The following is a 21,175-nucleotide window of genomic DNA, read 5'->3' as shown; positions in this document are numbered from 1 at the left end:
TAAAGGCCAATTGGTTTGCATGCCTCTCTGCCTGAGGCTGATATTTTTATTTGCCCGAAAGAACAGTAAAAATGGGAGGTGTTGATTGATTTACAAGTGGTCATTGTGATAAAACAACAACATCTGTAGAGGCTATAAATGTATTGCAGAATCAAACTGAAATGTGCTCCGATGACAAGATCGACTGTGCTATCATAAGTAGTCACATTAAAAGGAAGCAAAGCACACAGAGAAAATGAAGAGGCATCTGATGCAAAGAGACACAGAGAGCGAGAGAGGGAGAGAGAGAGAGAGAGAGAGAGAGAGAGAGAGAGAGAGAGAGAGAGAGAGAGCAGTTCATGACAGCAGTATCCACCCACATCCAGTCTACCGAGAGTGCGGATGTGGGTGGGGAATGGTGGGTGCAGGCAGAATGTCGGACCTCGTTTTTTTGCCGCTGTGTGTGAAAAGATGCGGTGTTGTCCCTTGTGGAGTCCCTTATTGGGGGTCTGCTGTGGGTGACCTCAGTGGGTGCCTGTTCGCTCTGTTAATGGAGACATGATGAAGCATGAAGTGAGTTCAGCATTGCAGCACACATACAAATACACACACGCACACACTATATATACTATATGTGTATATACAGTATATATAAATATACAGGTAGCATGATTTACTGTATATCCTAACAAGAAAGACACACTCCTAACACCTGCAGTGTTCAAAGGATGAAGTTGCAGGTACATTAATCCTGCCAATCCTACAAACCTGGGAAACTGACTAACAAGATCTGGCTGGAAACCTAAACACAAATCATGATATTTTCAGATGCCACCAGAATAAATCCTGGCCGCATTGTTGTAGAGACACTGAGGCACAGTTATCCAACACAACCTGGTGTAGGCATCTGATATGATTAGATCATGTAGGCTTTCCTTAAGGTTGGAGAGGTTTGATGTGGGCTGATGACTGACCCTGCTCATGTCTTCCTCTCTGGAGGAACCCCCAGAGTGGCGAGGCAGTGTGCGGTGCTGCAGCTGCGGAGACAGGAGCTGGAGGCTGCTGGCTCTGGTGGGAACACCCTGGCCCACCACAAGCCCCTCGTCCGCCCCGTGTGTCCTCTGATGGTCCCTCCGTACGTACATGGAGTGGCGGTGCGGCCGCTGCTGGGAGGAGAAGGGGCTGGTGTATCCCTGACCGTACGACAGAGGGTCGTGTGGCGCAGACAAAGAGTGAGCATGGCTCCTTTCAACGCCACTTTCCGCAGGGTCCAGGGCATCTGGTGACTTGGCCTCCTCTGAGGCCTTGTGGCGGGTGGAGGAGCGCCTGTAGGAGGAGTCCAGAGTGTTGCTCTCTCTGTCAGAGCGCATGCTTCCCCTGCCAGCTGTTCCAGGCCCCAGTCTTTCCACCCGACGGGCTGCTGGACTGCTCGGGGCTGTGAGGTCGAGGCAGCTTGAGGGAAAATAGCGCGATGTAGGCTCATCAGCATAAAGATGCACATCATTTAAGTTCCCTACTGACTTGGCATCGCTAAGCGTGCCATAGCTCTTGGACAAGTTCAGGTAGGCGAACTTGGAGGAGGAGGGCGTGGAGCTGTGGGACTCCATGTAGTTGTGTCGACTGTGTTTCTCCCCTGACTGAAGCGTGTTGGTCTTCCCCTCCACAAAAGAATGGCGGTTCTGCTGTGAGCGGAAGTTGGATTTGAGGTACTTGGCTCCAGGGCCGTCAGACACCTTGGACCCCAGATTCATCTCGAAGTCACCTTTGCTCTTGGCTTCGCCAGGGCTGAGCAGATGAGGCAGGTTGCTGCTGGCCAGGTCCATGTTGCACGAGGTGGAGTGGTTGTAGATCTGCGGCTGGTAGTTCTTGGGATGTAGAGTGGGGCTGAGGTTGATTGCTGCAGGTATGTTGCCGTTGAGAAAGCCATCGTTGCTGGGGTGGAGGTCTTCATGCCGAGGCAAGCTAGAGCACTCTCTGCTGCTGGAACGGTGGCCTCCTGAGCTCTTTCCCCCATGGCTCCTGAGCGGAAAGAGAGAGAAAATGGACAACATCAACGTACTGTACATCACACATTCAGTTTTATGCAATAAACTAGAGGCTATTGGTTGTGATAACCTAACCTGTGTTAGTTGGTTTAAATAATACCACTTTATTAGATCCAGGAATGGTCATGTGGTGATTTTAGGACCCCTACCCTTCCTAATATATGTAAGTGATATTAAATCTGCAGTTGATTGCGTTTTCAATGTGTAGGAGCTAAATTCGATTGAAATGGATTACAATCTTTAAAGCAAAACATTTTTGTTTAATCAAATGGAAAGAGTAGTGATGGGTGAATGTATTTAGTGTTTTAATAATAATTTATAATTTCTATAATGAGTAATAGTAATAGTAATGTAATCAATGGGGCAAAACAGTCTTTGTTTGGACTTTTAGTGTTTTTATCTTGTGCCATGTGTCTGGCACTTTTATGCATACTGTAACACCTTGTTTGTTTTTGCTGTTCATAGTTTGTTTTACTTTACTAACTTTTCTGTGTTTCTGCATGTCCATGTTTTGTGTTGGATTGAGTATTTTTTTCTTTGTATTAGTTTGTTTTTGTTGTGAATAAAAGTGTGATATTTGTAAGTTGTTTTATGACAGAATGAAACTAAACCAAAGTGTCTGAATCCTCTAATAAAAGGCAATTCTGTAAAAATTTCACTACATGACAGATAATGCAGTCACATTTGCAGAAGAAAAAACATACTGACTTATGCATCTGAACAACAGGGAGACACTGACAAGCTTAAACTAGCTATAGTGCTCAGTGCTGACCTGCTGGGGGTGGTGTTGTCTCCATGGTGAGGTTTTCTCTTGGAGGAGCGTACAGGTGTAGGTGTGGGTGGGCCGGGCCGCTCCACCAGCCGCAGGGTCTGGAAGGCGTGGTGGTTTAGGCTCTGCTCTGTGAGAAAGCGCTCTGTCGGGTTCAGCAGTAGCAGGTTCTAAAGCACAAACACACAGAGGGAGCCGTGAGTCCTCGAGACACCCCAAATATCCAGACCTTGCAAGCAAACTGAAACAGTCATGCTACTATGAGTCATCGCCATTATCATAAAAGTCAGGCTGCTGCTACATTTAATTGTGTCTTACAGACACCAAACAAGCCAAGCACTGATGTGAATATGATTTATGACATTTTCTTTTTGATGCTCAAATAAATATGTTTAACAATCTGTCTCCATACACTCCAAATAAAACCTTTGAACTAAAGATAGTTTGTGAACTCTTGAGTTTATGTAACTAAAATTTATAGTGGCAGCTACTTTTCTCACTTTCTCAGGAGAAACAACAGAACTAATAAGGGAGACTCCTTGCAAGCCAGACAACTTTGCATTATCAATTAAGAGACATTTTGTTAAATTAATTTCTAAAAGTCTCATTAGTAATGAGAGAGATGCCTGTCCTTGCTGAAGTCAGTCCTGAGATGACATTATGTTAGCAGTGAGTCATTATCTACTGGGAAAAAGCGCAAGTGCACAAGCACAGCCCACATTCTTGACATAGAGCTCCTGTTTACAGTGCAGACACAGCAATAACAGCAAGGCTGGAACCAGGATATGAGCTGAGAGATGCTGAAGCAGTGAAGAGGCATCATGCAGTCACGACGTAAACACAACGATAATGATGCAATTATCAGATGACAAGTTTATGAAAATTTGATTTTTTATGGTTACAGAGTAGTTTTCTGTGATGGTGTCTAAACAGGAATAAACAGAAACTGATAAAAAGGTGGAAATACAAACATGTCCGCAGCAGAGCTGCTTTTCAAGCTTTGCCAGGAACTGTGATCCCTACCTTCAGCAGGTCCAACAGGGCTCCGCCGATGATTCCCAGGTATCTTCGCTCCAAGGTTTGGGGGTGGTTCACAGCAGGGAACTAAAACAAGAAACAGTGGATCATAGTACAGCCAAAGATTTAGCCACAACAAATGTCCAAGTGATAAATGAGCAAACAATCACTACTTTGCAGAAAGACCAGCAATATCAGCCACCTGTACTTTGTATGTAGAGTAGAGGAGTATGTGTAATCAACTAGTTTTCATTGTAAGTGATGTTAACTACCTGAACTTTAATATTAGTAAACATAGGGGCTATTATCTCATTAAAAATCCTCAGTTTGAAATGGTTTCTTCATACAAATATCTGGAGGTTCGTACTGATATGAAATTAATTCACTCATTAAATGAATTAAGCTTAAATGTACTATAAGAATTTTTTCATTGGTTATAGAACAGTCTTGATTTAATACTGATGACCTACATAAACAAACAAGACTATCAGCAAGAAGAATGGCTGTTTCTATATAATTATTACAAATATCTGCCGGGTCGGATTCGGTCAGATTCCCCTTAAAATCAATTGAACGAGGCAGTGGAGACACTACCGCTTTTGTCCACAGGGGGACCAGAAGTCTTTGTAGTTGCTTTTAAAAAGGCACAATGTAGATTGTATTTCCTCAGGAAGTCAAAGTACTTCAAGGTCAGTAAAAGGATTCTAAGATCTAACAATGATGCCTGTGCCATGCTTTATCGTGTTATATTTTAGGGTAACAGCATTACTGTCAATGACAGCAATAAGATCACCCAGTTCATTAAAAAAGGCTGACACCTGATACTATAGTCTTTATTTGGATCCCATAAAGTGGTTACTAGTCTTTAGGGTTCATCAGAAAATGTTTTGGAAGCAAACCACACTTTTTGTTTTTTAAGAAGGCAAAACGTGTGTTAAGTGACCAGTTGATGATACTAAGACACTCCAAACAATGGTTTATAGGGTCATCTGTGAGCAAAGCTGTTAAAGCTTTGAAGGGCATGTGATGCCTTGCCTGAGAAATGGGTTGCACTTTTGATATAATTTGTAAGGTTTCATTTATGTATTGCCTGTGGTAGGCCTTTTTTTTTTATAATAATAGCCTGATTGTATTAAATAGGGTAGGTGGGCTGCTGAGCTACACCAATGTCCTCCCAGAACATTTGTTACTTTGCATGTTAGTGTCACTGCTGTTGAGTGGTACGTCTTTGTTGTCTGTTGTCTGACTTCTATCTTTACTTATTATTACTTATATTCCCCTCAGCGGATTCATTTTAATAAATTATTTAATCTGATCTAGGTTAGAATGTAAGTATGATGATCCTCTTGTAGAACTACATTTGACTTTCTCCTGCAGATGCTTCTCTTTCTTCCACATTCAATCTTCCTATGTCAACCTTTCTTTTTGACATGATTTTTCTTCTGACTATTGTGAGTTTGCTGGTTGCCAAAAAATGTCCAGAAGCTGTTGTTTTTACATCACACATTTCCTAGTGTTGCAGAAAGCACACCGTAGGTGGCCAACATGATAAGACAACGATCAAACGTCCTGTGTTCACTCACAAGTGCTATGTGGTTTCTTGCTGGTCATGCATTAATCTTGTTGTGTTTTTTTGTGTTGTTCCTTCAAACACCATTCTCATTTCTCATGGTCCTGTCTGCTGTTATTACAATAATTATTAACTATGTCCACAAATCAATGAAGTTTACTGGCAGGGTGAGTCTCTCTTCTCACTTAAATGACGGCATAGAAATGTTGTTCATTTATTTTTCCTTGAGCAAGTACTATCAATAGCAGGTGCTACATGTTTTTTCAAGAAGCATCCCTGTCTGACATGTGCCTGTCTTACTGGAGGGAGCATTTCACTTTAGAAAAACAATTTAAATGTATTCATGAGCTGGAATTCAGACATGAATTAAGGCTCTGTTCCAAAATACGTTCCCACTCCCATTAACTAGTTTTTAAAACCCACAAGTGTCCCAAATTTAAAAAATGCAGCATTATCAAGCAGGGTCCTTATCAGCGGGTATTCACTGTCAGGTATTCACAGAGGGGCAGTTTGCTAACTAATAATTATATCCTGAAGCGTGGGCAGACTAGAGAAGGGAAGGACGACCCGGGTCTGTTGTACCACCAGCCTGCCACAGAAGACTTATCCCAGCCTTCCTTCACAGAGTATACAGGATACATGATACACGATGAGTCATTGTGATCCAATCAGTCACGGCACAGCAAACTCAGCCAGGAGAGGAAAAAAAAACAAGCAGAGAGTGCAGAGACATAGCAGGAAGAGAAAATAAATAAGGGAAAGAGAAAAAGAGGAGGAGGAGGCAGAAAGAGACAGCAAAGGAGAGAGAAGATCAAGGCGAGAGTATTGGAAGAAAAGCAAAGGAGTAGCAATAAGAGCAACATGGAGGGAATGGTTCAGCAGAGCGAAGCGTAGTGAGGACTGGGGTAAAGATGTGTTACCCGCAGCCCGTGGAAGCGGGGGTTGTTATAGAAGAGCTTCATCTGTTCAGGTGGCAGGGGTCCCAACACTTTCTGGATGGTAAAGAGCTGGTCAATCTCACTCTCTCCGGGGAACAGAGGCTGCCCGTCACTCAGCTCTCCTAAGATGCAGCCCACTGACCACATGTCCACAGCCTTCCCGTAAGGTGCCCTGGGACCAGAGATTTAAGGGGTTGGTGATTAAGGCCAGGCATAAGAATAGCTACTAAAAGGATATGTCAGTGTAGTGACCGAGTTCTTGGACGAGGTTAAAAAATACCGGACGTACCCGAGCAGGAGCTCTGGAGAGCGGTACCATCTAGTGGCAACATACTCGGTGTAATTGGCATCAGTCCCCTCAGAGAGATTACGTGCAAAGCCTGGAAAGAGAAGACAGAGGAAGCAATATAGTATAATGAGGAGCTGTTTGTTATGCTCTACATGCTGAGACACCTCAAAATTATTTAACCTGGGCACCTCTCTGGACACTCATTATGATTCAGAGGTGTACGTAATAAAGTTGTTGAGTTAAGGAAAAGTTGCACTCATATAGGAAAGATGATGAGCCCTCTTGTGACACATTGCACTGGTAAAAGTGGTCAGTGGTCTAGAAATGATCTTGCAACCCCTGTGGCGGTCTCGACCCGCAGGTTTAAAGCCACTGATCTAATAGTTTGAATAAAGCGGTTCTGGTTTTGGGAAAATATGTTTGTTCGCTGTTTTGATTGCCAGGAGTTAAATAAGATCAATACCACTCTCATATCTGTATGTTAACTGTGAAGCTACAGCCAGGAGACTGTTAGCTTAGCTTAATCCATCCAAAAAACAAAGCATGAGAAAGAAAAACAGAAAAATGTTGTTGAGTCAAGATCGTTCCCCGTTTCTAGTCTATGTGCCAAGCTAAGCAACTGGTTATATCCATATTCAATGGTAAGATAGGAGAGCACTGGTATTAAGCTTCTCATCTAACTCACTGCCAGAAAGCTCAAAGATTTTAACTATTTGGGTAGAAATCTCCAAATGCTTAATCCTGAATCCTATATTGAAAACATATTATATCATGATCTATAGTTCTCAAGGAATAGTAATACAGACAAGAGAGTGATATCAATCTTCTCATCCAATTCCCATCAAGAAAGCAAATAAGCTTGCTTCCCAAAATGTCAAACTATTCCTTTAAAAACTCCAAGGAAATAGTACCACTAGTGAAACTGAAGTCCTTGTAATGTGAACAATAAACCTGCCCGGGGGGGAAAAGGGAAAGCTGTTAGCACGAGCTTTTCATTTCCAGTTATCAATCTTGCTTGTACTGACATTCAAAATCAAAACAACGCAACGACAATAAATGTGCGGTAAGACGACGTCCCAAATGTGAACCTTCAGAGCGGCGTCTGTTTGGCCTATGTCTGTTCTCTCAATGCCTTTGGCTGACACAGAGCAAACAGCAGGTCTTCAGTCTCTCACTCCAGATTGCTTACATGATGTTGGCTATGCCATGTTTTCCGTTTCCCCCGTTTTGTTGTGGCGCTACCAGATTGAATCAAAGCATGATTAGCCTCTTGTTTTCAAACACGTTTCCATTAATTGAGATGAGGGAAGAATGCACAGCAGCAGCAGCCTGAGAACCAGGAGAGAGGGCTGCACACAAAGCTTTAGATAACCGGATGAAGCCTGCCTGCTGCCCCTCTGAAGCACTGGTTTCAGCCAAATATAGTCTCTGTTGAAAATACTCCTTTTACATCACAGCTTTGACTGTTTGGCCACCTTCCTTACAGCTCTTACAGTGCGAGTGTTTGATAGAGGTGCTCACCGAAGTCACATAACTTGAGGACGTCATCAGAGCTGATGAGAAGGTTTTCTGGCTTTATGTCTGAGGAGGAAGAACACACATATGAGGGGCATCAGTGTTACATCATCACTACCATCATTCCACCACCACATCTTCCTCTGTTTTACTGAAAATATTACATTCTTTTTACAGTATGTAAAAAGCAGCAAGCAAAGAATCCAAGAGATCAAATTCTATCAGTGAAAATTCCCAGATTGTAAAGACAACCCATAACTTATACATCAAATCCCTGAATAACACTGTCATATGTGTGCCTGGATATACCACGGGCCATTTGGATGCATGCTCTGTTGCATTCAGTACGCCAAAAGCTCACATGGGCCATCTGGTTTCCTGCTCTGCTGCAACTGATTCACCCAAAAGCTCACATCTTGTGAACAATAAGAAAGACCAATGAAGCCACTGTGCCATGAGAGTAGTGAAGAGTCAAAATATACATTTATAGTATTTTATACCAAAATTGTAAAGTATTGTTTCTAGTTCTCAAAATCTAAGCACAGTTGGTGTCAGGTGATGGCGCAGTGGTAAATGCGGACCTGCGTAAGCCTCTTCCAGCTTAGAAACAAATATGGACATATAGCCTCGTCTGTGCCTCACTAACACTGTCACACCCCTCTCCATGTTTTTATAATGTGTCCTAATAAAGCAAAGGAAAAAGACAGAAAAGGGAGATTTTACCCCGGTGAACTATGTCATGCTTATGGCACCAGTGAATTGCTCTGATTAACTGGTAGATGTAGCTGCGAGCTTTCTCAGTCGGCACACCGTTGGGTAACTCCTCGAGCAGCTCAAGCATGTTCTAAAAGAAAAACAAAAAACACCACCAAAAAATCAAGATGACCTCCACAGTAGGTGACAGTAACATTAAAAAAATCACTCAAGACTTCATAAAGGAACGGTCTGTAGGTGAAGCTTACCTTTTCCACATACTCAAAGACAAGATATAGCTTTCCTCTTCTGCGGAAGGCTTCTTTCAACTCAACAATGTTCTCCTGCTTGAGGGTGCGGAGCATCTTAAGCTCCCGTAGTGTCGTTTCTTTAACCTCCTCATTTTCTGTGAGGAGGTGAGATAGAGGGGAAATCTGGATCACAGTGGGCTCACGGGTAGTGATAAAGATGGGATGCCTCCCAACAGAAATAAAGATGTTGAATGGTTTGACAATAAAAAAGACTTGTCCTCTTACCTTCACTGTCCTTGAATTTCTTAATGGCCACAATTTCATTGGTCTCCTGCAATAAAAGCACAGAGCAACTAGTGAGAAATCAATCTTGTTATTGGCGCAGACAATACATCATGGTAGTGGGAAAACACAACAGAAGAGACAAAAACACATATAATATTATTACTATTGCTGCTTTTACTACTGCCACTGCTGGTGATAAGAAGTGTAAATGTAACACTGTTTTACATTCAGTTGTGTGGGCTTTGGCCAAAAGAAATAAATATTTCTGTAAAACAAACACATTTGTTTAAAACCAAATTTGCAAACACTGATTCAAACACCAATTTGCATACAAATTAGCATTCCCGATTGACGTACTGCTCTCAAACTAAGACCTGTGTCTGTACAATATAGCCCAGTGGTTCCCAACCTGGGGGGTCAGGACGGGGTCAGGACGGGGTCAGGACGGGGTCAGGTCACAGGAGGAGTCTAACAATGATCACTGGGCACCAAAAAGGAAATTTAAAATTCTGCTATACAAGGTTTTTTATTTTTTTTTTTTTATTATTGTATAGTTTTACCTTTTCAGGCTTTTTCTCATATTAGTCAATAAATCGACTAGTGGACTGACAAAAAATGTTTGCCAAACATTTGATGGTTACAGGTTCCAAACAAAAATGTCCTGCTTTTCTTGGTGTCATATTCAAGACTTTGGGTTTCCGACTGTTTGTTGGAAATTACTAGAAGAGTCTGGGAAACTGGGATGGACATTTTACACTGTTTAAGTCAAGTTTTATAGAGCAAATTAAGAAAAAAATGAATTAATAATAAAAAATTGCTAGTTCCCTAGTATCATCTGAGAATTGCTGCAAGGAGACTTTGCCTAATATTCAAAATTGGGTATCACAATTCTAGCTGAATGATTCACTGCTGAACTGTAGTGCAACTAGGACTGGTGCACCTGTTAAAGTGTAAAACTTGAGAAAAAATCCTGCAAAAACAATCTTTGTCACTTGTTTAATGAAATAAAATAATCAGCAATACACAGAGCAAACAAAGCTATTCAGAACTAATCACCACTGAGTCACTGTGTTCCTGAGACACTTCTCATCATCCCTCCATGAAGTTCTCTGTGAGAGACGCCCCGCCACTAGCCCCGTTTCTCGACATGTCCTAGTTAGGGCTGGTATTTCTGCCTATGGCTCAGAGCTGTGCTCCAGTTTCCCCCCCCCAGAAAGCCAAAGGCAGCATCGCACCACTCCAGCATGGATCACCGTGAACAGTGAGCCCTCCTCCCAGCACAGAGAAATACAAGATGACTCACAGCAGGGTCAACTTCATGAGCATCACTGTACTGTGCACATGCAAGGTAGCCTGAGCGAAGGGAGATTATATACCCTGCAGGCTATACATTAAATAACCTGGTATATGTCAAAATGTTGTTAACTAATCGAGGAAATGAAACCTGATTAGTAGCTACAGTGCATTTCAACTAACAAGGATCAGAAGAAATTGTAATTTGCATGTACTGTATATGTAACTCTTTACTTGTGTGAGTCTACACACAGGAAGTCAGTGTACCTGCCCAATAAATAGTTCCACCTTGTAAAGGTTTGTACAGATTAAACAAACATTATATAACGTGTTAATCAGTGAGTGCTGGAGGAAGTGCTGTTTTTCTTTCATCTTTGTACAGAGGCAGGTTAGCTGCTTCTACCTCTTTCCAGTTTTTGTGTTAAGCTAACTAATTGCTCAGTCTATTAACTCTCAGCAAAAAAGCAAAGTCACTTATTTATGTTGAACTATCCCTTTAAAATGCAGTTCCTCTACTGGCCACTAAATATAAAACCTCCCTCTAGAAACACAGAATCCAGACATTATGGTCTCAGTGGTTAATTCCTAATGTGTGTTCTGATGGTGAATGCAAAATTACAGATTAATTAAAAAGGAAATCATTTTTAGGTGAAGTGATTGTAAGTTGTCTTTTTGCCAAAAAGCACTACGCCTAAATCCAGGCATCAAAACATCCCTTCGGAAACCGACCGTTGACAAAATGTTTTTCATCACTGCATTCCGGTAAACACACACTTATCAAGACAGAAGGTTGAAGAATAATTTGTCAGATGAACGAAGGTGCAGCACTACAACAGCGGTGATTTGCTTCTGAGACTTGTGACGGGAATATAAGTGAGTCTTCACATAGAGCATCATCCCCACCTGAACTAAATACCACCCAAACTACCCAAAAAGTAACTTCACAGCTCCAGAGACCCAAGTTAACCTGTTAGAATTCTTTGCTCCAATTCACAGCACATTACCAATCATTTCAGTCAGTTCAGGTTATTTCTGCTTCAAGCACAAACCACAGTAAACGTTGCAGTCAGAGTGGTAGGAGAAAACAGACATTATAAAATCAACACCACCACCACACTGATCTCTCATTTGTTCAAGTAAGTTTTGCAGTTTATTGTGTGTGCAGTACACCAGCTGCTCTCAACCTTTTCGTGTAACATTTTATTTTAAGCTCTTTAGGAATTCCCATGTGGCGATGGACTGTGAGGCTCATTTGTGTGGGAGAGAAACCAAGCTGGGTAAATTGTTATTTACCATGTACATACTGTCCCTCTCCAAGGACCTGAACAGCACAGATTAAGCACTTGGGTCAAACAAGACCTCTTAAAGCCAGGGACCTTAAGGTACAGTATCTATATCCCAAACACTAGGATACGGAGGTAGGTAAGTTTTATGAGCTAAAAGATAATATAGTTTATTGCGTGTAAACTCATATGTAACTACGTTGAAAAACACTGTTGCAGCAGCAACCTGCCCTACAAGGGTTGAAACTTTCTCAAAGTAAAGGCCCTTCTCGCCACACCCAAATCAGTAACACCACTTTTTGCCTTTGAAAACATCTGAGAGAACATCTGCTGTGATTTCGATTAAGTCCTGAGTAAATCTTCAAAGTGGGGACGCTGATACATCAGTTTTATAACTTTGTAAATATCACCCACTGGAAATGATAAAAGGCACATAATTAATTACTGAGTAATTCATTGTTCATAATCTTGATTAAAGCAGTCATCTCATGTGTTTTCCAAGGCACAATTAGTCAGTGGAGGATGCAGTCATGCCTCTGCTGTGTAAAATTCCTTTGTGCATCATGCTGTCGTATTTTCATCCGGTTTGAAGAGCATGCTGCCAAAACACAAACACTGAACCCAGCATTAAGGGCATCAATTTTGTGTCAAAGGCTGGCTTTTGCACAGAGCATAACATGATCAATTGCCAACATCCCATGTTATGTCACTATTTACGCTGTCCAAATAAGGAGATCAATCATGAACTGTTTGGCTGTGACATTTGTTAATAACAGCCTGGTGGATCTCTGGGATGATGAAACGCTTAGAGTGGAAAGCCAAGAAAAAGTACAGTTGGTAGCAGGGAGATTACCTCAAACAAAACACAAAACAGGCACTGCAAATGTGTTTCTGTTGCAACTCAAACTTTTCCTCAGCAGATTCCTCAATACATACATGTATACACAACGCTACCTGTAATGACAGGGTTCTTTCTTTTGACTCACTGAGCATCTTTGAACTAGCACTTAATTTAAATGCAGAGGACTGCAGGTGATATTCAATGTGATAGCAACAAAAAGACACTGGAGACAACACCTGTGGACTTTAAGTAGCGTAAGCAATGTAAGTTCATTCACTAAAAGGACAAATGATAAACAAATCTAGTAATTTGCAGACTGCCTTGTATTAAATTGGGTTTTATCTGTATTTTGTCAGATATATATTAGTGTTCCCTTTATGTCTTATTTATCTTATTTATCTCATATGTGCTGGTATTACGAACTAAACTAATGTTTTTTACTGACAGATTAATGAAGAGCCACATCATAAGGCACAAAGACAATAGGAATGACCAAGTATGCCATTTGTTGCCAACAAATCCAAAAGCAAAGCATTTCTCATCCATGCACAGGAGCTCTTACTCAATGTAATCTGCAGGGATGAGCAAGTACACCTTCATCTGTCTGTCTGTATGTTCAAACAACTAAATTATCTGCATCCACATACATACTAAGAATGGATGGGGCTTAAAAAGGATGCGGGTGGAACTAACTGGAAGTTGGAAGTTAAGCCTGAAATGAATACGGGTTGAGCTGAAATTGCTATATTTACTCTAATGATACTCTTACTCTTATGAGTATGTTATCGGAGTACTCACTCAACCCTAGGAATCTCAATCTGCAACATCAGTCCTGTAGGGTTACTTACAGTAACACGGAACTGTGTTGTCTGATTATATAGAGGTTATTATGATACAGTATATGCCTTTACAAATCAGACAAACACAAATCAACCAGGGACGGACAACGAGCAAGAGCCAAAGAGAAACTCTGAATGAATGACTGACGAAGCTGTGCCAAACTGCATTCTAGACAAGTAAATTGAATGGTGAAATGCAGCATTACAATATAGTGCTTTACATCCATTGTTTGTATTATAATGTAGCTAACTGTAACCAGAAGAAGAAAAGCACATCCAGGATGTGAGACTCCAGTCACAATGGGTACATCAACAGGTGGGGTGGGCCTGACCGTCTGCGTTTGACAATGCTTTAGAATTAGACTAGAAATAGCCTTCGTCTATCAGGGGACAATGCCGACTTTAACATTCAGACAGGAAAAACGTGTGTCCCCTCTACATCCCTCTGTCTCTCTCTCTCTCTCTCTCTGGCTCCTGATAGGACCACATAGACAAGTGCTCCACTCAAGGTGACCTATTTAATGCTGGATGTGAAAGTCCTTTTTTCCTCTCCTGTCCCAGTTTCTGTTCACTGGGAGCAAAAATAACTGTTCCCTTCAAAGGGGGCGGATAGACTTTTTTCCCCTCCACTAAATAAATCTAGATGTTACTGACAGCCACTCAGCTTATTTAGGAAGAATCAAATTTAAGCCTACTGCATCAATTCTATTATCAGTGGAAAAAGCACCATCGGTTACGCAACCTAAAAAAATGAAGCTGAAGCAATGCTAAAATAAAAGGTCATTTAAATAAGGAACATTTATGATCAAGATAGGACAAACAACAGATGACTGCAGAGCGCTGGTGACTCACTTGATGCTACATGGCAGCTCCTAAAACAGTGATGGGCTTAATAGATCTAGTCAATACACTTATTACTCATTTTTTGGACCTTGGTGTGGTATCTCCATTTAACAACTCAAAGTCACAGGCAAAAGCAATGCAAACATTAAGGGATCATTTCCAGCAGATAATTGATTTCTTCTCAGCGGGCAAAGTGATATTATTAAAGAGTAATTATTCCTGGATCACACAGAGCAGAATGGAAGGAGAATTTTTAAACTATTACCTGTGAGTTGAAATTTTACAATTTACAACACATACCGTTTTAGACTACCCATACACACCACAGGTAGTGACATCAGATATTGCCTGTGTGTTTGTTGACAGGAAATGCTCAACCCCAGTCTCTAGTCACATTTTGACGATTGTATCAGCAACAAGAAGTGCTCCGATTCTATACTTTTATCTTTTAACTTCCTGTCTATGAGGGAAGTGGGAATGTGTCATGCTGCCTGTGACCACCTGTTATATTTAGAAAATATATTACCAGCTTTACAATAAACACACAGAGAGAAAAAAAATATTCAACACTTTCTCCTCAGCATTCCTATATAATATACTGACTATTAGCAGTTGCAGCGGCGCTAATTACATAATGTCTTCTGAACAACAGCAGGATCAGCTGCTCATGTTATTATACAGCCAGGGAGACCTAATACAATATGTACATTACAATATACTACACCCAGAAGCCAGTTAGCTTAGTACAAAGAGGAAACAACACAGAGGGAAACAGCTAACCAGGCAACGGGGACTCAAGCAAAATACTGGTCCCAGTCAAGAAATAGTCCAGCACCTACTACGACATACGGACAAGATATGATAAAAATCAGTGAGCTTAAGAGGTACTAGTAGGTGGATTTTGTTACCTATGCATAGAGCCAGGCTGTTTCACACTGCTTCTAGTCTTTATGCTAAGCTAAGCTAACCAACTGCTCACAGTAGCGTCATATTTACCTTACAGACATGAGAAAATGACTAAATGACTACTTTAAGCGTCAGCACTCCTTTTCGTTTCAGCCATAGACACAAAAAAGTTATTTAGCGCTGTAGGTAACCAAAGGTTTACTTTTAAATCAGATATCTGCGGGCATCTGGTGGTGTCAGGCCATATGACCTCCTCATGTGGACGTGAGTTCCAAACTTTGAGAAATGTGCAGCAGGCTGTGTGAACAGGACAGAAACCTTTGACTCGTGTTTACTATAGCTGGCTCCTGGAGGTTAAAGGACAAAAGCAGAAATTAAAAAAACAAAAAAAAGGTTGCACGAGGTCAATAGACAGTTATCTATGGCTCTCTGCCATTTAATGTGGACGTATTATTAACAGATTATTTCAAGGGATTTTTTAACAAAGTTCAAAGAGAGAGGGAGATATTTTGGTGATTCATTTGTTCTTAATAAAAGACAGAGAGCAGATAGATGTAACCCCGCTGAAGTATAAATTTCATTAAAATTTTATATGTGTGCACAATTCATCGGCTTAATTGGTAGCAGAGGCAGGCACAGTACCATTTTAGCTGACACATAAGACAAGTGCTTAAGGCTGAGTGCCATACTCCATGAGAGGAACATATACAAATATTAGTGTCTGTTGATCTTATTACCAAAATACACCACTAGGATGGTGTTTGGTGTGTTAACAGGCCATGATATGTGGTTTTATGATGGCTAATCATTGCAAAAATGACCATTGTACATAGTGCTTCACCATTGGCAGAACATGTTCTCTAAGAATGGCTCTGTGCTGGCATCTGTCTTTAGCGCCCAGGGCTTCTGTGAACCTGAACCATGCCAGGAAAATGCAACCCTGTGCCATACTGGAGCTGCCAGGAGCCTTCACCATAAGACGCAAGCACTGCGCCTGTAGACTGTTTTTGGCATGTGCCACATATGTTCTCACTCACTTGCTAATAATAGGATGACTGATGTGATCATGTGACGCTTTCTGCAGCTCAGGAGAACACTTGCTGTGCTCTTTGCTCTGAACTCACAAATTTGCCTGTTTACATTTAATAATGCCAATGCAAGCTGTCCACAGCGAGTACTGTCCTCTGCAATTAATGAAAGTGCTGACTTGTTGTATGAGGGAAATTTATTTACTTGTTTACTTAGCTGTCTGTTTCGTCACGCATGTCAACTAATGCATGCACATCCCTGTCAAGAGGTATTTCCATCTACAATCAACTCAAGCTGATGTCTTTCCCTTAGATTTTCATGCCTACATCACATTAGCTTCTGTTCTCGGGGGAACATTAAGGTCAGCAGTCTTCCTCAACCTGTTCCAATCGGCTTAACTTGCACCTGGTATTACATTAAATGTGCGATTGCATTGCCTCAGTTTTCACACACACAGAGTTTCAATATCCAGAACCTTTATTCGCTTGATTCTTAGCTTTAAAGATGCTACACTTAGGCTACATTCACACCGCAAGCAGTGGCCCAAATCTGATTTTTTTGCTCATATGTGACTCAGATTTGATTTTTTCATAACAGTGTGAAAGAAATAAATCATATAGAATATTTATATATATATATATATATATATAGAATGTAGGATTTGCTGTAACAAAGTCAGACACTATGATCTACATTATCTATGTTTACAGTAGTTTAAAGTAGTTAGTTAAATGCAGAATATCACAGGGAATCCTAACTGTACATTATTTCAAATAATAGAGCATGCATGCAACATGAGTGAATATGTTATCCGCATAATAAACATGCTGACAGCTATGCATTTACACCTGTGGTTTATGTGCTTCCTGTCAACACTGTAATGGGATCTTTTTTAATATGTGCAGTCTGTCAAGCAGCCAATTAGGTAAGGAGGAAACACGTCTGTATACTGTCAACAAAAACAAACATGGCAGGCCTACGTTTGTCAAAAGCGATGTTAGTGTACAGCCTGTAGTTACTTTTTCTTTTGATATGGAAAGGAGCCATCCACCTGTTTTTTTATAGAAGATGACTCCTCACGCACCTGCTCTGCAATCTTCTTCAAGATATCCCTGTGTAGCAGGCATCGCATACTACTATGAACCACTGATTTTCTGGGTGATTTGAAGGGCCTTTCATGTTGTCCTGGAGGTTCATGACATATCTGCACCCATGACATTGCTCCTCTGTGGGCAGATACATTCTCAATGGTGCAAACTTTACTTTAAGGACTGCTTTTACACTTGTCTGACATAAATAGCCATAACACCTCCGCAGCCAGGACCAGGGCTTTTCATAAAGAAGCTTAATTAATTCTATAAATCTCCTACAATTAATGAAAATATATGACAGATAATTCAATGCTTCAAATCTTCAAAACTTTAACTTACTGTAGTCAGAGTGGCTGGGGAAAACCAGTTCATGGTATGATAAGCACATTCAGGGTGATGCCGTGTGCATTCCTAAGAGGTGTTCCACGTTTAAATAAATACTCACCGCAGCTATGTTTACCCTCCCTCTTCTACATTTCCCATACTTTCGGAACTTTCAATGACCATGTATAAGCCTTATCCAGGATTTAGATTAGCTGCTAGAGAGAGGCCTTTGTATTTGACTTACTTCAGAGGTAAGTTTCAACTTTGTGTGTTCCAGTTGTAAATCAACAGGTCCCAGAGTCGGATGGACAGTCTTATAATAGCAGTCTACCTGTGAAACTAGTGAAAAACAGAAAGTGTGCCACATTGTCAAGGACACTGAAAAAACAACTCAATTTACAACTTGAACTGTTTCTTTCTTCTTTGTTTCAATTAATTCCACAGTATCGTTCAGCAAAAATGTACAGCTGTATACGCCAGAGGCAAATATACATAGATTAATATTGTATATTATGTATATTATGTTATAAATACATTACATTTTGGGTAAACACAATTTATCGTCTCCCTAACTAACACAATGAAACACAAGATAAACTCCTGAATCTTGAGCCATCCCTGCTCAGATAAAGTGTAAATATACAGTACTTATTTATGACAGAAGATTCTGTTTTCTTTGAATTTGCTGTATTACTACAACATGTGAAGAACATGTGCAGATATTTCTAGTTTTAGTCCACAAACAATTTGTCAACAGAGCCAACAGAGAGCCACGTTAGCGTGCTCTGTAATCTACCATAAGCAAACATGCCTTATAACATGTCAATGAACTCAAGGTCAAACTGGAGCAAGCAAAAAAGGGTGGTTTCCACTCACAGTACTGATACTCCCAGTTTCGTCAACACAATGAAGTAACAAGTGAAATACCAGCACCCTATTACCAAGTTCACAACATAACTGCAACATAGCTGATATTGCATCGCTGAATTAAACACACAAGCACAATGAGCAACCTAAGAAAGAGTGTTTTGTATGATATTATTCATGATGTTTACCAGGTATAATGTTTACCATACTAACAATCTTAGTTTAGCGTGTTAACATTGATAAGTAGAGCTAAAGACAATGCAGCTGATGCTGATGGGAATGTCATTAGTTTTGCAGGTATTTGGTCATAAACCAAAGCATTGGAAAAACACTGGAAATTCTGACCTCACAATGGTGCTGTAGGGACAGTCAGGGGATGAGCAAAGTGACTAAATTCATCTTAAGAGGGACATGATCCATCCAAGAGGGGATCACTAAAGTCTGTATATTAGTATTAATCTTCTGGGAACCATGAATACTTGCACCATCCTGTAGTTGTTGAGATATTTCTGCCTGGACAAAACTGGTGGACTGACTGAGAGACCAACATTTGCCATCCCTAGAGCCACACTGCTGACATGGCTAAAAATCAATTGATTTTTATTTATGAAATCTATTTGAGAAAAAAGGGTGCATATTGAATTTACCAATGCAACTCACTGATACTCCACCAGTGATGTGATGAAGATCAGGAACAAAGGCCTCTTAATTAGCTTAAAATGAATTAGCATAATTCATAGGGTTTTATCAAACATCAACAGGCAAGAAAAAGACCTGAAGCATCCTTGTGGCTCAGTTGGCAAAAGGTGCATATGCAGTTACAGCATCCTTGAATACAGTTTTCCCCTAATTTTCTGTCATCACACCACAATAAAACACTGCATTTCCATTAGAGAGTGGGCAGAAAAAAGAATTAGTGAACCCAAACATGTTCTTTTGGTGATCCATTTACATGGAAAAGGAATTAATAAAAGATGGGCCAAAACTACAAGACAAAAGCTTCTCTGTGTCCCAGTGTACTCAACCTCTTTGACATAACAGCATTTCGCAGTTTTCTTCTGGGGGCTTTCTTTATCAAATAGGTGTGGCAAAATTTGGCATGACAGCACAAGACTGAGTGAGGCAGGAGAGCTGAAAACATCCGTATTTGTGTAAAAACACAAAAACTTTACCAGGTAACAGCAATAGCTGGACTTGTGAGGGGCTTCAACATCAAGCATCATATTCTACCAACTTTAGTCTGTACTCTGTCAGTTTTTAAACTGTGGTGTTTTCATGCGTGACTCTGGCATTCTAAATTTAAATCGTCATTAAAAATGAAAACGAGGCTATTTTGGACCAACTGTCTGCCATAAAGCATTGAAGAGACACCGCTTTAACATACATTCCTCATAAATGTTTGTCATTATGATCACGTTGAGGAAACACAGTCTCATTTGCATCCAAGTCTTGTAGTGAAGTTCTCTTATAATGCCACAGCCATTACACACAGTGATTTACTGTATATCATTTCAGCAATAATAGCCTATTGTGACACATTTTGTGTAGGTCACATCTATTATCCCATTTGTGTGGTATAATTTGGGTATCAATATATAAAGAGAGTAAGTCTTGCAGGAATATTAGTTGGGCTTGTAAAAAACCACATACACTTATCTGCTTAGATTATACAGTTTACAACAGTGACAATGAAAAGATTATACCTGAAACCTCAGAATAATGTCATCAGAAACTCTGCCTGTGATCTTTTCTCTCTGTCTCTCTGCCACTAAGCCCAGCTGACTCTTAAGTCTGTGTAGATCATATGTGGGGGTACGCACACTGTAATCCAGCAGCTTCTTAAATAGATTCAGATTATTGTGTGGAAATTGATGAATGCATACTTGTATTTCCATCGCTTCTATATCTGTCCCCAGATCTTTCTTGGATCCTGTTAAATACATGTATTGTATAAACCAAATTTGAGGGGCGTGTCACTGGTGAAATAAGTATGTTCAGTGAGCACGAGCAGCTGCGCCTCAGCAGCAGTTGTTACACACAAATACAGCCATTTTCTCTGGTCAGTGCACTTTGCTGCCTATATACACAGCACCATCAGAGCCTTGCTAAGCCTACGTGTTATTCTGCTCTGTAAGTGTCAACACATTCGTGTGTGAATGCGTGTGCGTCTGTGCATGAAGTGTGTGGTGTGCCCACGTCCGTGTGTGTATGCATAATTATGCAGCATAGATCTGTGAGTTAGCTTTTGAAAAAACATGTCGGTTCATTCACACTAACAATTCAATATTTTCCAGATGGCACTGGTCCATATTGATCTGCAACCAGATAATTCATCCTCTTGTGCTTTCGCACGTCGAGCAATATAGTTACCAACAGATATTCTATCAAAACTGCATATATTATGGAATTTCCAACACACACAAGGCCCACAACAAAGTAGCAAAATGTCAGACTTCTAAGGGAGCACCTTTGTTATATGCAGGATAAATAATGAAATTGTAATGAGCT

General features: G+C 40.7%; 1 protein-coding gene across 5 annotated transcripts in view; it reads right to left on the bottom strand.

Annotated features, from left to right (window-relative positions):
• Window positions 1-21,175, bottom strand: part of LOC127350327 (cyclin-dependent kinase-like 5) — a 35,270-nt gene that overhangs the window by 7,265 nt on the left and 6,830 nt on the right. For 4 of the 5 annotated variants that reach the window (XM_051376832.1, XM_051376836.1, XM_051376834.1 and 1 more), the window contains exons 4-13: window positions 9,352-9,397; window positions 9,085-9,221; window positions 8,846-8,966; window positions 8,129-8,188; window positions 6,608-6,698; window positions 6,301-6,490; window positions 3,817-3,897; window positions 2,797-2,963; window positions 954-1,998; window positions 422-523 (exon numbers count right to left, since the gene is read on the bottom strand). In XM_051376832.1, coding sequence (XP_051232792.1) covers window positions 422-523; window positions 954-1,998; window positions 2,797-2,963; window positions 3,817-3,897; window positions 6,301-6,490; window positions 6,608-6,698; window positions 8,129-8,188; window positions 8,846-8,966; window positions 9,085-9,221; window positions 9,352-9,397 — 2,040 coding nt within the window. The remainder of the gene's footprint in view (window positions 1-421; window positions 524-953; window positions 1,999-2,796; window positions 2,964-3,816; window positions 3,898-6,300; window positions 6,491-6,607; window positions 6,699-8,128; window positions 8,189-8,845; window positions 8,967-9,084; window positions 9,222-9,351; window positions 9,398-21,175) is intronic. The other variant, XM_051376835.1, reaches the window with a different exon arrangement.

Source organism: Dicentrarchus labrax, unplaced genomic scaffold, assembly GCF_905237075.1.
Source record: "Dicentrarchus labrax unplaced genomic scaffold, dlabrax2021, whole genome shotgun sequence".
NCBI lineage: Eukaryota > Metazoa > Chordata > Actinopteri > Moronidae > Dicentrarchus > Dicentrarchus labrax.
This window is presented reverse-complemented; position numbering and strand designations above follow the sequence as displayed.